Below are 17,480 nucleotides of genomic sequence, written 5' to 3' on the forward strand. Positions count from 1 at the left end.
TTGATATGGTTCCTTGGGGTCTTAATGAAATGTCTGTAACATACTTTGGTCCAAATACCACAAGGATCATTTAAAACAGCACCCTTTTTACCCTGTATAAAACAGCCCTCCATAGAGTGACCTGTTTTGAGTGCCTGTTCCTTTAAATGCTAATGAGCCAGCTCCCCCCTCCCCCCTCATGATTTTAAACGATATAAATTACATATTTTATATGATATAAATTATCAAATATGCATCCCATACTTTGTATTCCCCTTCTGTTGTCCTGGAGTTTTAATTTTCCCAATCACATAATTAAATGTCCCCCTCTGCCCATCCACTACAAGCACACAAGCAGACAGACAGAGAGAGAAAGAGAGGGGTGGGGGGGGGCTATGAAGACCATCATTTACCCCCGAACCCCGACATTCAACGGGTACAACAACAAGTGGAGAAAGCAGAATCGTGGGCTGACCTTATATACACAGTCTAGGTGGGGGGTGGGCCAAGACCATGTAGGGAGACTTCCAGTTCCTTGTTACGACACAAAACCCAGGAAGCTCAATCGAGTCACTCAAGCATGACGTTTCTGACTTAGAGGAACCATAACAAAACGCTCAAGTGTTTTTTCCCCAGAGTTTTTGGGTTGGTAGACATGCCAGATACCCACATTAACCTGTAGAAGCACTAACAAAGTGGAATTTGCATGCTATGTCCCCTTTAAGAATAACTGAGCTACAGTTCAGTATAAACCCTTAAATCTCCTGGACCTGATTCATGTGCTTTGACATGTTAACCATCACTCAGCACTTCACATGTGACATGTTACATTCTACGAGAACAGGTGTTTGGGTTACAGAGTGGGAATGAAGGAGGGACCATTCTTCCCACGACAAGTCAGTGTACTATTAAAAGCCATTATTTCTGGAGTTTTAGAAGCAAAGACATATAAATCTTAAATGTCATAAGCAAATGATAGTCATATCAGCTCAGTGTAGTCTCCTTTGAACATGGAGTGCTTAGTAAAAAAACAGCATGATATGTATAAGGCTGGTTTAGAGCTTGAATAAACTCTGTTGGACAGTAGCCGGCAGTGTAGACTTGTGTTGTGTGCAATGAGGTTTTAATTCTTTTTACAAATGTATTTAGACTGTAATGTACAACCTATATTAAACATAATAACAGGTGAGTTTTACACCTTTGTGACACAGTTCTGACTCAACTGAACAACATAATAGATGCTTGGTGCAGGCCTGTTGTACACAGATGTTTTCAGTTGTGTAGAGTTTTCTGTTTATCTGCAGAAAGTTAAGATCACACATCACATAACTCGTTTTGTAAGAGCTGGGTTATAGATGTGTTGGATTGGCTTCGTTGTTTTCTCCTCTTTCATGTCTGAGTGAATTGCTGAAATTAATAACATCAGTGGATACACGCTGAACACAAGACTTTTCCAGGCATCGGGCAGAAAGCTTGGCCAGGTTTCAGTGCAGGAGGCAGCCTCTTATGTTGCTCATACCAAGCAGGAGCCATGTTATCAGCTTCCTTCTCCCATCTGTCATCATCCCTCCATCAGAGGAGGGGGGTCTCTCTCTCTCTCTCTCTCTCTCTGTACAGTGCATGAACGCAGAGGAACAGATCTGTAAAGTTTCCATCTGTCTAAATTCTTCAAACAAAGCACAGATTTATTACAAGAACTTTATTCAGTACTGAATTGTACAGAGATTTGTTACAACTTCTATAGCAATAGACTTTCATTATACATTCTGATAAATAAATAGGGTCTGCCTCACTCTGAGGCTGGTATGGACTATATACACTTCTTGACTGGCCACAGTAGAACTGTGAATGTTCCACCACAAGTCAACAAAACTATTAGGCCGAAAAAATCCCTAAACATATAAATACATAAAAACCATGTGGGGAGTAATGATCTGCTACAGCGGTGTTCACACTGGAACCACACAATTAAACAAATAGTTCAACCAAAGCTCTGTTGTTAGTGGAGCCCTGTGCTCTTAATGCTGCCACCCCTGTAATCTCTCTAGTAAAAAAAAAGAAAAGAAAGGACGTATTATTAATATATCACCCAACAGACCTCATCTGATCAAATTTGCATTAGTCCCGTGTGCTTCATTCTTCCAGGTTAATTTCCCCTCCTCATGTTTTTCTCTTTTTTCTTGTTTTTTGTTTTTCTTGACAGGAGCTGCAGCAGTCAATAGCTCGGCAACAATCTTCTGTTACAGCATCTTATGTGTTAGTCATCTTTGGTGATAATCCTGATGTTTTGATCTGTTTAACGTAATCCATGTGAACAGATGTGGTGTTATATTGTACTTTAGCCTGGTGGTGGGTGAACAGATCAGGAAGCAAGAGGAGAGATGCAATACAACATTTTACAGGTCTTTGACTCGTTCAGCTATAGAAGTAGTTATCAGCAAGCTTCTATAGACATTAAGACTCCCCCTGTTGTGACATGGACTCTTTTTCACTAACATCTGTAACACAGTGGGTTTTTTCCACAGCAGTTTTCTTTCATGTTTCTGAAAAGCCCAGATGTTCCATGGTGGTATAATCTGATGGTAAACGTCGAACACCATGTCATGCAGGAATTTTGGGGATTTCAACTTCAAAATGATATTCTACAAACACTGATGGGGGCTGCAGTAAATTGAAGTCATGCCGATTGTTGTGGTTGATTTGTTGACACTTGTGGTCCCTAGTGGAGACACCATGTGTATTTTCTATTCATTTGATTGAATTGTATTGACCGCTGAGGGGGCCGACACCTCTTGGCCAGTTAGTCTGGCAGAAATATAACTGAATCGAACAACTGGTGCATCTGTTCATGGCCAAACAAGTCAACCACAACATGTTGTTTTAATAAAGAAGAACAGTCCAACATGGCTACACTGAGCTAGTTTTATTTTCTACATAATGTCAAATGTGCACATGCACCAGCCTCTTTCTTTGTCATCATGTCCAGTGCGTGCCACATCTTTTCCTGTGAAGGAAAGGCAGACCAGGAATAATGAAAACGAATATTTAATAGAGGGACATTTTCAGGAATGGTTGTCCACTGAATATGATGCCAAGGGAAGAGAGGAACACACAGGGTCTGACGACAACATGCAGCTTTGTTTAAAAGAAAGTGTTGAAACTGATAAAAGCTGAGAACGACCGGTTGGTTGCATCATGTTGCACAGAATCCAGATGTGAGTTTTCTGCTCACAGGCCACTCTGGTGACAGTGGGAGCTGCAGCTGGCATGCAGATTCATATGGCACAGTTTAAAGCTAAAATATACTGGAAAAGAGAGGAAGGCTGTGTTCTGATTATGTGAGTGTCATCCACCCATCTACAAACTGCTGTCTGTTTTTTACTACACAGCTGTTTACCAGCAGCTTAATCCCAGCTCATTATAAAACAGAGAGTACTTGTCCCATAAGAATGTCCCCGACATCCGGTGTCCATGCAAAGGACATAACGACTGGAGCAGTTAAAAGAAGAAAGACTGAAATAGACACAAAGAATAAAGAACAGAGCTGCAGCAGCTGGAATAAGACTCAAACAGTCCAACACATGTTCAACTGAAATCATAGTCATATTGCCAGAGAGCAAATACATCTTGAAACATGACAATGCAACATTCAACCCACTGTGATGAAGTAGAGTCTGCATGTAGGTTTTGTTCTGTGACTCAGCTCTATGGTCTCTCACGTGTGCTCGGAGATGACAGATTTTTCCTAATACATTACTGGTGCTGAGGTATGTAGTGAGGGGATATAACCACTGTGCACAGCTTGAGGCTCAGCCCTTACGGCAGACCTCCTCCACCTCCTCCACCTCCTCCCCCTCCTGCGTTTCACTGATGTCAGCATTCGGCCACCCCCCCTGCTCTGAACACTGGCAGTCTGTCGGCGTGTATTCCCCTCAGCTCGCCCTCCATACAGAGCTGCGATTCTGTGCCTTGCCGTCGCAGCACAACAGCTACCTTCTTTTCCTCATGCTGGTCTCCAAGTGGCCCAGTTCCTCGTAGGACTGGTAGAAGACTTCCAGTTCGTGGCAGCCCCAGCCCCTCCAGACACACAGGCACCACTCCATGTTTTCCTTATGAAAGCCACATACAACTGTGTCCTTTGCCACCACTGCTGCCTCCTCCAGGATCCTGAGAGAAAGGGAGAGAAGTAGGGAGGGAGTGAGGGCCGCGTAAAAAGAGATCGATCTGCGAGGAGAAAGAGAGAGTGATGCAGAGCGGAGAGGGAGCTAAAGTTGGTGGGACATCTCGGTGCACTGTAATTAGCTTTTCCTGGAAACTAGAGGGCAGTTCAAGGAAGCGGCTCGTTGGAAAGCCACGAAGGATTCTGAATATACTGTCAGCACTGAAGTTACTGTTTGTTCAAGAGCTGGTTACGAACTAAACTCCTGCGCTTCTCTGTTCAAAGGGTCAAAGAACAAGGTTATACACTGTACATGGGACAAGTCTTCTTTTGAACTGAGTCTAATTTATGAAGGCTGTGACACAAAGCATTCTGGGAGGAAGGAAAGGCTTCTGGTGACCCTTTATCCTGAGCTCAGCCACCCATGTATCATACAGAACAACCCTAAATTATGCTCTTCCATTGTTGTTTCATCTTTCTGAAGTGTGTCATTATCCTCTTCAGTTCTGTGATATACAGCCACGTGATCAGCGCCACAGGCCGGCGAGGCTGCGCTCCGTGACGTCACAGAGAGCTGGAGGAGATGTCGAGGCCACACGTGAACTAACAAACACATTAAACCATAATGTTACACTTGTATTGGAGTAACACGGCTCAGTCAGAGGGGTCAGGCAGTGTGATGTCAGAACAACATCAGCAGCTATGAACTATAAAGAAGGCCCACAGGCCTCATGACCCCTCCCTTGACCTCCACTATGACCTCTCAACATGTCGCCTCTGTTACAGGTGCACCATGTAATAGCTGCTTATTAAGGTCCAAATTTTAGGTGGCCCTTTTATTGCCTGTTGCTAAAAGGCAAGGCCCCTTTGTTGCAGCTCACACAGAAGTCCTTTCTGCACAGGACCAGCTGCTGGCTGCTTTACAGGAATAATTACAGGCCCAGCGAAGCACCATAAGTACATGATGAAGGATCTTTCTACGCTTTATTGAGGCTGCATCAGTAAATGAACATATAGCTCTTTGGCTGTCCTCCCCCAGGGGTGAAGGGCTTCCAGCAGAGCTCAAAGTGGGCTCCATGCAGGTGGAGGAAAGCACTCACTCACCTTTAATGTGAATACAGGAAGCCTGACAACTACGCACAGCAAAACAAAGCTCTTAATTGTTATTTGGACATAAAATGTATTCTTAATGGATCAAATCCATCTCACTAAAGCAATAGAAGAATAACATGATAATACATTAAAAACATAATACACAGAGTAGTTAGCTAGTTAGATATCAATAACCAGATTACCTGTACAAACTGTTTAAAGCAGGAAGAGGGAGACTGCAGCACCACTGGGGGTCTAATTCCTTTACTAATTCAAAGACTCAAATCAAGACAGAGATATTGGAAGAATTCACTCTTTTATAGATTGGGACAGGATTACTTGGCTCGATAAAAAAAAATTGTCGAAATTGTTAGGACTTTACTGATTCAAGCCTGTGCAACAATAACTTGAATCCCACTTCACGTTTGGACAGTAAATGAACTCACCCTAAAGAGGAACATCCAGGAGGACTGAGGACTGCGATGACACGCCCCATCAGCTGATCACCATGTGACTGCATCTCGATGACAATCACGTCACCTCCACGCCTGGTGGACAACAAAACACACAGCTCATAAACATACATTCAACTTGTTATTGCATTTAAGTAACAGTGAAGAGGCTGCAACAGCAGTTTGATGAATATAAGTTAGTTAATGAGGTAACTGTTTAAGGGTCATGGGACTGTTAAGTATCCTAGTTAAATAAAGCTTCTTTTAGTTTTTATTTTAGTGATGTTGTGTTAATGTTCTGACTTGGTTTATGTTTATTTTAATTAAGCTTTATTTTTACTGGTAATGTAGCCACAGTGACTGTTGGGTATGCTGTGTTTGATAGGGTCTGGTCATTGTTCATGTGAAAGGTCAACTTGGAAGCTAATCAAATCTTACTACGTATAGTTGTGCAGTGTCTGGGGTATGTATGTGTATGTGTATGTGTGTGTATATATATATATATATATATATATATATATATAAATAAAAGTTACAAGATAAGAATCTAAATCTGTATCTCAGTCTACATTGTTCCACCTGAGCTTGCAACCTGATATTTCTTAAAACAATGCAACATATTTACAATTACAATAAAAATTAAGTCAGTCATGTTATATCATTAGCTCAGTGTATGGATACTGTATATAAGTAAAATATACAAACACATGAGTATCCTCATGTGTTTGAGGATCCTCATATCCTCAAATTTGTTATATCTGAAATTTTAGTTACAGCTCATTACAGTGCAGTGACGTCCTATAAATAGTGATTATTGCTTTTGATTAAGTGGCTCTACAAATGATTACTATCAAGTGACTGACATGTTGGAAAAGCGTTTAAATGCAGATAAATTCCTCAAGTTTTAATGGTGCAAGAACAGGAATGTTTCTCTCTCTGTTGATCAGCTTATGTCAATTATTTCACAGCACATATTATTATATCCAGTAAACACAGAACCAGTTTGTATGTTTTTCAGTATGTGTTGATGCATTTATTTCACTACTAACACAGTGTACAAGGTCCAGTCTGTAACTTGTTTACCAAGCCTTTAAAACTCTGATGCTGTAGATGTGTGGTATTAATACCTTTATTTGCCCTGTCCTCATTTACACTGCATCATATTTATATTCACTTGCTGCTATAACTCTAAATCGTAGCTGCTGTCTGTAGGGTGTTTATTAGGTGTTCACTGTTTGTACCTGGGGATCCACAGAGTCCCATTGACAGGCAGCACACTGAAGGCTTGCAGCTGAGGCACTGTGGGGTTCACAGTCTCTGCTGAGTCCGGATCAGGATTGGTGGATGCCTGCTGGTCCTTGGCACCGCCTGTCCCTTCCTGGTCAGCCGACCATGCCGCGCTGCTGTGGGTGGCTGACGAGCCGAGGTCGACGGCGCTGGAACTGTCTGAACTCGGTGGCTCCAGGGAGCAGTTGGATAATATGGAGCAGTAGTCTGTCAGTGAGTCCTGGTGCTGGATGATCTGAGTGCCCGCCTCCTCACTGTAGATCAATGTCACTTCTCCATTATTCCGTTCCACATTATCTTCTTGGTCCATGGTCTTGAGGTCAGTGGCCGTCACCGTGGTAACCCCTGCAGGATGCTGCACAGTGAAGACATCTCGGAGAGGATTGTTGTCGCTGCAGCTGAAACAAAAAACAGCAAATCAAAACTCCATTATGTTTCAATAACATATAATGTTTCGGATAAAAGAGAATACATATGGAAACTTACTGAACATCTTTAGTCAGAGTGCAACTTATACATGAGCATTAGCCGACGTGAAGTAACAGAGCTATAGTGTTACTTGAAATATTCATAGATTAGGACGGTAGAGACCTCACTGGGAGGTTTACTCAACCGGCCCAGTATGATACAGTGTGTGGACCATCATCAGGAATGTGTCTAAATGTGACATAACTTCCTTAACACAGAGGGAAACCTGGAGAAACTAAATAAAGACACAGAGCTGGACTTCATGTAGTGATGTCGGTGTATTATAAACAGTTAAACCGTATTATCTCAAACTATAAGAAACTGTTAAATCCAGTGAGGTTTTTTCTCTGCAGCTAAAAGTTTGGATTTTCTGTCTCCACTGAAATCTCAGGTTTCAAACAATCCCCACAGAGAGTTCACATCGCCCACGTCACAAACACCATTGTGACGTGGGCTGAAAGAGCATTATTCTCAAACAAGATGGTTCCCGTGGGGGCTGGGGTGGTGCTTTTGGATTCATTGTTACAGGGACAGAACCAGTGTGTATTCTATAAAGTTCCTCCTCACTGCTGCACTGGGAAGTGAAGATGAGTCAAACTGTTTATATCACATACTGACATTGAATGTACTTATCTTGTAATGAAAAGCTGAGGTCACATTTGTTTATATATTTAATATTTAGTATCTGCACAGTATTCATGTGCTTATTGCAATGAAATAATAATAATCTTCTCTTTCCGAAATTTTCATTTTGTGTAAATACTTTAAACTCTTTAATGATACACCATTCATGTTGGTCACTGTCTTTTATCATCAATGTTGTAAATGTTGTAATTTTGTTAATGTGCTCTGCTACACATGTTATCTTATCTATATGTTTTTTCCCCAGTTAAGAGGGTTTTTTGAAAGTCATAATAAGAAACTGCTATTCTCTCTTAAAATGTCACTAAATAAAATGTTATGAAATTGCAAAAATAAATCCATTTATGAAACATGCTTTTCACTACATAAATTAAGTAAAAGAAAAATGCTGATTATCTTATTGTATCACCATGAAATAAATAACCTAGTTTTGTAAGTAACTTATTGTAAGTTGCTTTGGATAAAAGCGTCAGCTAAATGAAATGTAATGTAATAGTATAAGATGGTTCATGTCACCTGTGCAGTGCTTGAATCCAGAATTTCAAAATAGCAAACTGAGCACAACAACAAATCGAGGTCACATACTTCAGCCAATAATCTCATCCCTACCTCGGAGCTCTCTGCTCACCAACGACATGTTGCCAAGAGTTTTCTTTTGCTTTGTCTATGGCACTGACATTTTGTTTCTTCTGGAATATTTTACTTTTCAAAAAACATGTTGACAGTGTGTCCATTTGTGGTTTCAAAGCAACATTTAACATGTCAGTTTTCATAGCTGTGAATCGATGTGATCAGCGCTTGACGTCTCGGGTCGGTCTTTCAATTCATAAACTAAACTAGACTTGATGTTTACTCACATTAACTTCAAACCACTTTTATGAAACAGATTCATGGGACGTCAGTTTGTTAGGTTATATCAAGATTTTCACAAAAAAAGCTTGGCCTCTCTGAGCCTACTCTTTGAAACACCAGGACCAACTCAGGAGTTGCTTTTTGGAGTCTTAGCTTGTGCCTTCGCAACCCTAATGGTGACGATAACTTTATCACATTTACACTAATAATGTGGATCCATGCTGCGCTCACAAACCAGCAGACCGACTCTCTAGAACAATGGCTGTGCTGATGCCTGATGCATTAGAGTATTGAAAAAATATAAATAAGCAAATGATGGAAAGACGTGACTGAGGCGGCTCATTCTGACTAGCTGTGGATGCAGAGCTGTTTAAAACTGTGGACAACATGGGATTTATGACACTGATGCACATTTTAGTTGTATGGTGATCTGCCAGTGTCTTTAATGTAATATTGTGCTTTGAATGGTGCAAACAGATTACTACTGCAGAGACTTTATAAATTCAAAGTATTCATTTCATTTGATCTTCCATCTCAGAACCTGCACCAGATGATGTGGCAGCCCTGTACGTTAAAGCTCAACTCACCAGTACTTGGCACAGAGCTCATAGGAGGCAGCGTGGTAGAGCAGCAGGGTGTTTATGTGGTCATCCAGGGTCCACACGGCCTCCTCTCCCCAAAGACTAAGGCTGGTTGCCATGCATACGATGGAAGACGGCGGGTCGTAGGGCTCCAACCTATGAACTGCCTGAAGACTCAGACAGTCGATGACCAGCAAACCAGGACCATTGGAAAACCATAACTGATAAACACACAGACAGAGACGGGAGCAGCAGTTTATTCAGCAACTTTTTAGTGACTTATCAAACTTAATGTCACGCTCAAAAGATTCCTCACTGAAAATGTGCTCACCTGGGAGCCACTGCTGACCAGAGCCATGCTCCTGACTGGGTAGGGTCTCTGCCTGGGATCTGAGTCCTTCAGACCAAACACGGTTTTGTTGATGGTGTGTGAACACAGGTAGGTTTCCCCCTCCAGAGGAAGGTCCTCCACCAGGCTGTACACTGCCACCAGGCCATCAGACATCCCAGCAAACACTCTGTCCAGGCTCTAAAGAGGTGAGGAATAAATCTATTTACATGAACATTTAACATTTTTTTGCCCACGCTTACTCTTGTCAAGGACAGAAAATGTCACACTTTGTTGAGCCCTATAAGGTAACTTGTGAATATGGGCTATACAATTAAAATGTGATTGATTGATTGAATAGTCCGGTCCGAGGTTCTCCCAATAGACTTTATTTAAAGTTTTGTGCAGAGTCAGAAAAAATCTGGAAAATGTATGATTATCTGCACAAATTCATCATCGTTTTATTGAAAAAGAGGCTTCAGTGGTTCTTATTTTTGGTCATTTTAGAACAAAACGCTCAGTTAATGCTGTTTCTTTGCTGGAATGTGGGGAACAGGTACGTCCTAGTATATATACTTGCAACTAACCAACATGAAACAACCAAGACAAATATTCCTATTAGATCTGTTCAACTCAAGCCTTAATATTGACTTCAACTAAACTTCAGAAGAGATTATGGTACAGAATTATAGATTCTATCCTTCATCTAATGTGTCATGTTAAAAAGGGATCTTTTCACAGTCAGTTCACCCACCAATAAGTCACTCAGTGGTATAAAAATATGAGCATAATTGCAGTTGCACTGCCAGAATCATTATTTCCACACAAACCTGTATAGTGTCTATTTGCACACTGCACAAATGATAAAGTATATTTTACTGAGCTTTTGTTTACATTAATTAGATTTCCTTCTGCTTTAAACTAATTGCTGTATTAATGTGACATGTAAATTCCACCTAATTACATTGTAATGTGAAATATGACGATGCAGTATCATTTAGTCTAATCAGTCTGAAGATGTTATTACATTGTATTACTGTTTGGCTCATTAAAACTAACTCCAAGATATCAAACATACATACAGAAAAAGACACATTACATTTCATTGCACTCATTGATACCAGTCATTACAGTTCGGACAGTTGTCCCCCTCTAGCACCACCCGCCCTGATAACACCTGGATTCAATCTGGTACACTTCAAAAGGTAACCAGGGTGCAGCAGTTACGACTGGGAGCAGGACTGCAGGTCAGAGGGGGCGTGGCAGCACAGACCATAAAACCACTTTTCCCACAAAAGGATTCTGTAGTGCCTCGCACTCACAGTCGTGCTACTGGCAGTGAGTTCTTTTAGGGTAATTATGAGTGACAGGTAAGCTTTTACTTCTCAGGGTGAGTGGTGGGGTGGGGGGATGGTGGTGGTGGTGCTCTGATATGGTTGCACAAGTTTACAAGGTGGCCTTTTTTGTAGATTGATTGGAGAGTAAAACAACTTAAAATAACTCACCCAATGGTGTATTGAAATGATTTCATTTCTTTGGTTCATCAGAGATGATAATTTATTGATAAATATGTAAAAAAGTTGCATTTAATGTATTTATTGATTGAACCCTGTGCTGAACAGGTTGTGTGTGTGAACAGGTTGTGTGTGTGAGTGTGTGAACAGCTGACCTGTTCTCCTGCTGGAACTGGGAACAGGCAGGTGATGATGGCAGGACAGGAGAACTGTTTCTGGGGTTGACTGAGTGGACACATGTCCTTCAGACTGAAGATGAAAACCTCCTGCTCCTGTGGTACAAACACATGCCAGACAACAATAATAAAACACTTAAAGTAAATATGTTGTTCATCTTATATGTATTTTTGTGAACGTTCCTAAAAACATTCTCTGCCATCAAAATCAATCAGATAATCTGTGAACCCTTATATTGAATTCATGAGTATGTTAGTAAAGTTCTGGGTTACCTGTTGTAGTAGGACAACATGGACATAAATGACACAGTACGTTTGAGTGACATACTTTCAAACTCCCGGAGAAACTTGGAAAGCTTTTGTGCTGAGAACTGAGAGAGAGTCTGCCATTGTGTGTATTGACCGAACCCTGTGCTACTCCTCATAGAAAACAAATGTGCACATCCTGGTTCCTGCTGTGAGGAGTGTTCGTCAGTTTCTGAGTGTTCAACAATTCTGCAGCTGCTACACAGTCTGTGCACCACTGACTCCGGGGCTCATTTTTAATCAAAAACTTTGGTTCAAAGTTTTTTATTAAACATTTATGTGACAACAAAGATCTCTTAAAAGAAGAAAGGTTCTCTACATAGACTATTTATCCAAAAGCAAATGTGCTCAAATGAGTTTGAGTTATGAGAATTTTAAGTGTAGGTTGTCAGCACCCAGCTGTGTGTGGATAGAAAAACACTGTGCTGGCTTCCTTACAGTTCATAGAACAACTGGCTGCCATATGTATAGACAGATAAAACCAAATAATTACAAAAATATTACTACGAATTCTGTAAATCTCCTGGGAAGCTGAATAAAAAAAGAATTGGTTCTACGACATGGTGTGTACCTCGGTGGCCATCCACAGAGTGTTGCACATCTTCATCTGACAGCTGATCCTGGCGCCTGGACAAGACATCCTCTTTACCGCCACCTGGCCCTTCTCCACGTTCACCACACTGTAGTTCCTGCTCAGCACACACAGCATCATGGTATGATCAGGCACTGGTTTCAGTTTCTTTGAAACTGTCGATCACTTTGGATTTTCACACACAGCAGTTTCAAGTGTTTATACTCAGAATCAAAGAGACAAAAAACCATGGAACAAGTCAGTTCTGCAGATTAGACATGTCAGGGCATTTGTTTACTGTTTGCATTAATCATCCTCTAGATACTATTGAACTTATGCCTTGTTGGTGAGAGAGGTCAGAGGAGAAAGACCAGACTGGTTGGAGCGCATAGAAAGGCTACAGTCCCTCAAATAACCACAACTGAAGACTGAAAAACAAAGCCTGATCTGATGAATCTGGATTTCTGCTGAGGCTTCAGGATGTTGGTGGTGGTGGAGTAATGAACGTATTTCATGTCACACTCTGAGTCTTTAACATCAATCAATCATGGTTTAAATGTCACAGTTCATCTGAGTATTGTTACTGACCATGTTCATCCCTTTATAGCCACAGTTTATCATCTTCCAATGGTAATGTTCAGCAGGATAATGCTCCATGTTACAAAGTATAAGTCTCATGAACGTGACATGTTCAGTGAACGTCATTGACCTCCTCAGTCACCAGATGTTAATCCAGTAGAACCTTTGCGATGTGGTAGAATAGTAGAATGACAGCATGAATGTGCAGTTGACAAATTATGTTATATCCTATCTTTATTCAAGAGCGTGGTTTTTCAGTTTGAGAGCTTGACTTGTTGAATTTATGTTCAGATTGCATATTACTTTTCATCAAATTCCTGCCCTTGTTTACATTTTAAATTTGCTCTGCTTCTGCTCACACTGTGTGCTTGCACTCAGATATACTGTTCGCATGGATTTCCTGCGCTCAAGCTTCAACCCTTTTCGCACTCGGGCTGCTTTCTGTGCACTCGTGAATCGTCTGCTCTCAGATTTCTCCTCTGCTCTAGAATGCCAGGTGTAGTGTTGACCACTGGTCGACCAATGAAATGAATGAAATGATCCCTGCATTGTTGTGGGCGTGTTCCCTTTACTTCAGAGCGTCCGGTGTGGGCGGTTACTCTTTAACCGGTTTCATCCACTCCCGCCCTCCACGGCTTTATTATATAGACTTCCCCTTGCTTTCTCTATAACTTTTGGAATATAGGAAGGGCGGGAGTGGATGAACCTCTTTTACATACAGTCTATGGGATGAATCCAGTTAAAGAGTAACCGCCCGGACGGGATGCTCTGAAGGATGCGGGATCGATGCAGGGATCATTTCATTGGTTGACCAGTGGTCAACACTACACCTGGCATTCTATTGGTTGGGGAATTTTGACAGGGTTGTTGCACAAAAAAAATTTAACAAAAACATCCAAGAGCAGAGGAGAAATCTGTGAGCAGACGATTCACGAGTGCACAGAAAGCAGCCCGAGTGCGGAAAAGGGTTGAAGGTGGAGCGCAGGAAATGTGTGCGAACAACAATATATCAGAGTGCAAGCACACAGTTTGAGCAGGAGCAGAGCAAATTTAAGTGCAAACAAGGGCTATTTGAGTGCAAGGGCAGGAATTTGATGAAAAGTAATACACAATCTGAACATAAATTCAACAAGTCATGCTCTCAAACTGAAAGACCACGCTCTTGAATAAAGAAAGGAAAAAAGCTCCGTAACAAATCTGCAGAAATGATATGATGCAGTCATGTCAACATGGAGCAGAGCCTCAAAAGAAAGTAGTGTGGTCTTCCTAAGAACCTATATTGTTCTATATTCTATATTGTCCTATATTGGAACTGTATTGTTCCAATGTTCTACATTTCTGATGGTGAAAAGAGTTTAAATATTCTTAGAGTTCCTGAATTTCACAATGGAAATCAGACACTTTTTGAGTCCCCGAATCCTGGGGAAGAGTCCTTCTGAGGAGGTCCAAGTAAAGCAGTTATCCTCATCCCAGTTAATGAGCTGGAGCGAGAGGCTGAGCTGAGGGTTAATACTCTGAGGGAACAGATCACTATACAGCCAGCACTGAAGGATTGAATAAGTGTGTGTGTGTGTGTGTGTGTGTGTGTGTGACGTGTTCTAGGAGCTACAATGACTTTTCAACACTGTCATGCTCACATATAGCATCCATTAAATCAATCACAAGGTCACCAGAAAGACCTGCAGCGGCACTTGATGTGCTTTTGATCAGATTATTTAATAAATAAGCTTCAATCCATTTGAAGGGCCTATCTGCTGAATCCAGATCTATCAAGGCATTTTTTTATTTGTGTCCATTTCAGTGACATTTCTTAGACGGACCACACATTCAAAGTGCTCAGGTTGGGCACAAACTGCATTTTGACTATTCAGTAAATATTGAAACCAAAGCAGTAAAGAATGGATCTGAAAAGATATGGTACAGATATTATCCACACTGTGACTTGACATGTGTCTTTTCTACTGCAAATATGCAGATAAAATGTTCCATATTAACACTAAGTTTTAGTTGAAATGTGTGAAAAGCAGGACAGGTCTGTGAAGGGTAGTATGTCAGTCTTTTATTCATGGATTAAAATCTAATGAAAAAAAAGTAGGTATTAGCAGATTTACTACAGGGTTGAGACAAACCTGTCATCCTTGTCTCCGCTCCAGAACACAGCGCTGTATCCCTGCAGTTGGGACAGGAAGAGCTGCGAGTGGCTGTCACAGGACAACACAAACCTGAGGCAGGGGAAGCTGGGCTCCTGCATCTGCCTCACACACTGCATAGCCACCGGCCTCTGCACACACACACGCACACGCACACACACACACACACAGTTAGAATCCCAATTTGAACTAGAAACTCCTGATGCCAATGCTATGATCAAGGCGGCATTTTTGTTACCTGGGGAAAGCTACCAATAGCTGCAGGGGAAAATTGAAAAGCCCGAGGTAATTTCTGCTAACGTAATTTTTACTTTTTCCACGAAAGTCTTATACCGGAGGCAGCGAAAACTGCATAATAACAGAAAAGCTTACAGGGAACTAATATACGCCAGTGGTGTTATTATTCTATAGTAATTACATTGTGCAACAAACATTTACTTCATAATGATAAGCAGCAATTGTATTACTGTTGACCTGTGAGGGGCTGCAGACAGAATTATTCCCTCTGGTATTGGAAGCAACTTTTCCAGTGAATAGGGAGGATTTACTGCTGGGAGTTTCACAATGTCTTTGCATGACAAGACTCATAATCCTTTGTTTTCACAACAACATACAACCAAGCTGTAGGTGATGACCCTGCTTCCATGTGCTGGTGAATGTTAATTATTCTAGTATGTTTATGCTTTTTAATGGGTTTCTGGCTTCACCGCTATCCTAACCACACAGCGCACAAAGTCTGATCGATTAGTGTCCACAAAATTTTTTTAAAAGGCAGGGACACTCACTTTCTCAGGCTTTGTGTCCCAGCATTCAATCAGCATGCTGTGGAGGCAGTGGAACTGAACCTCCTCTGGACTGCCCAGCACTGGTCGTATGCCTTTAGAGAGCTTCTTGGCTATCTGAAGCTGGTGCTGTCCCAATGCCGGCCTTCGTCCTGACAGCAGCTCATACAGCACCATGCCATAGGAGAACATGTCCACCTTCAGACAGCAATGATGAGAGAAAAAAAAAGGAATATCAAGGTTTGGTTACAGAAGTTCATCATAGGAGGTCGTTCAAACCTCCAGTCAGATATGTATGCAAAGTTTTCACACATGAAACACAGCCTTTGGTTGAAATGAATGTGTGGCTTGGGGTAGGTTATGTAACACATGTCAGGAATGTTGATGTGAAACTGATATAATCCATGTGGGGGCATTGGAGCAAAGCAAAAGTAAACATGAATATGAGGGATACAGTAAAAGAGGGTTTGTAAACAAACGGCAACACTACATAGTCAAATCATAGCAAACCAAGATGAAACAGAAACAGATGTAAAAATACAATATACTGTACTTGTACCAGGAAACTGGGCGACTTTGAGCCTCCACTAATCAGCAGTTGAATACATGGCAGTGGAGACATGACAATGGAAACACTGATTGACAAATAACCAACAGCAACACAACTCTCTCTGGTCTTATCCCACTCAATATTTGGATTTTTCCTTGGACCAAGGATTGAATTCCTATTGTTTGAAATGGCCCTTGACTCAAATAAAAACATTTTGTTTATAAAGCAAAGATTAACTTTCCACATTCATCTCATCCTTAGAACCTATTATCTGAGGCCTGAAATACCCCAGTGGATTCCTGCTCTGAGTGGTCACAGATAGTGACTGCGGGAGTCAGCTTCTCTGGAAATTCATAGAATAACTGTCGAGGTAAACAGTTGTGCAATGCCAAAAACACATAGCTGCTTTTGAGGTGACATCACTTGGTCGTGGCTCCAGATACACTTGAGGTCTGTGGTGTGGTATGGTATGGCATCACAGGGGCTAATGAAAACAATAACATAGTCATAAAAGGACGTTCTCCTAACCTTAGTTTGATTAGTCTAGAAACTTTTCACTGTTAATTTTGCAGACAGTTTGAAATCTTGCTGCGAAGACACGGGACCTTGAACAATATATCTGAAATTCCTGTCCTACATAAGCTGCATATTTTCTTCAGACTTTGATTTAGATTTAGACTTATTAACCTATGTGGCATGATAACATACTGTATTATACAGAAGACAGAAGCCGAGTAGTGGAGTAGATAAACATCACTAATGCAGAGCTTGAGTATGAGCGTGGCCTTCACAGTTCTGCCTAAAGATAGGGACCATAAAATGGATGCACCACTTAACCCAACAAACTGTACAAATAACAAACTTAACAAATAATTCATATTTGAAAAGGCATCTACATACTTTCCCCACTCTCCTATTTACTTGAACATTATTAAAGCCTGAGCCACTGGAACAGAAGTCAGTCATTTCTTTATTTATTGCCATCACACACGATTTATAAAAAGTTCACTGA

The 17,480-nt window shown here is 41.2% G+C and overlaps 1 protein-coding gene across 1 annotated transcript in view; it reads right to left on the reverse strand.

The window, feature by feature from the left end:
- Positions 1 to 1,666: 1,666 nt before the first annotated feature.
- lrrk1 (leucine-rich repeat kinase 1) overlaps positions 1,667 to 17,480 on the reverse strand; it is a 59,595-nt gene continuing 43,781 nt past the window's right edge. Inside the window, 9 exon segments of the mRNA XM_034581713.1 lie at positions 1,667 to 4,146; positions 5,677 to 5,778; positions 6,924 to 7,367; positions 9,519 to 9,733; positions 9,844 to 10,041; positions 11,510 to 11,626; positions 12,408 to 12,525; positions 15,116 to 15,267; positions 15,922 to 16,116. Of these exon segments, the coding sequence (XP_034437604.1) occupies positions 3,969 to 4,146; positions 5,677 to 5,778; positions 6,924 to 7,367; positions 9,519 to 9,733; positions 9,844 to 10,041; positions 11,510 to 11,626; positions 12,408 to 12,525; positions 15,116 to 15,267; positions 15,922 to 16,116 (1,719 nt within the window). The 3' untranslated portion in view covers positions 1,667 to 3,968.

This window comes from Hippoglossus hippoglossus, chromosome 3 (genome assembly GCF_009819705.1).
Source record: "Hippoglossus hippoglossus isolate fHipHip1 chromosome 3, fHipHip1.pri, whole genome shotgun sequence".
Taxonomy (NCBI): domain Eukaryota; kingdom Metazoa; phylum Chordata; class Actinopteri; order Pleuronectiformes; family Pleuronectidae; genus Hippoglossus; species Hippoglossus hippoglossus.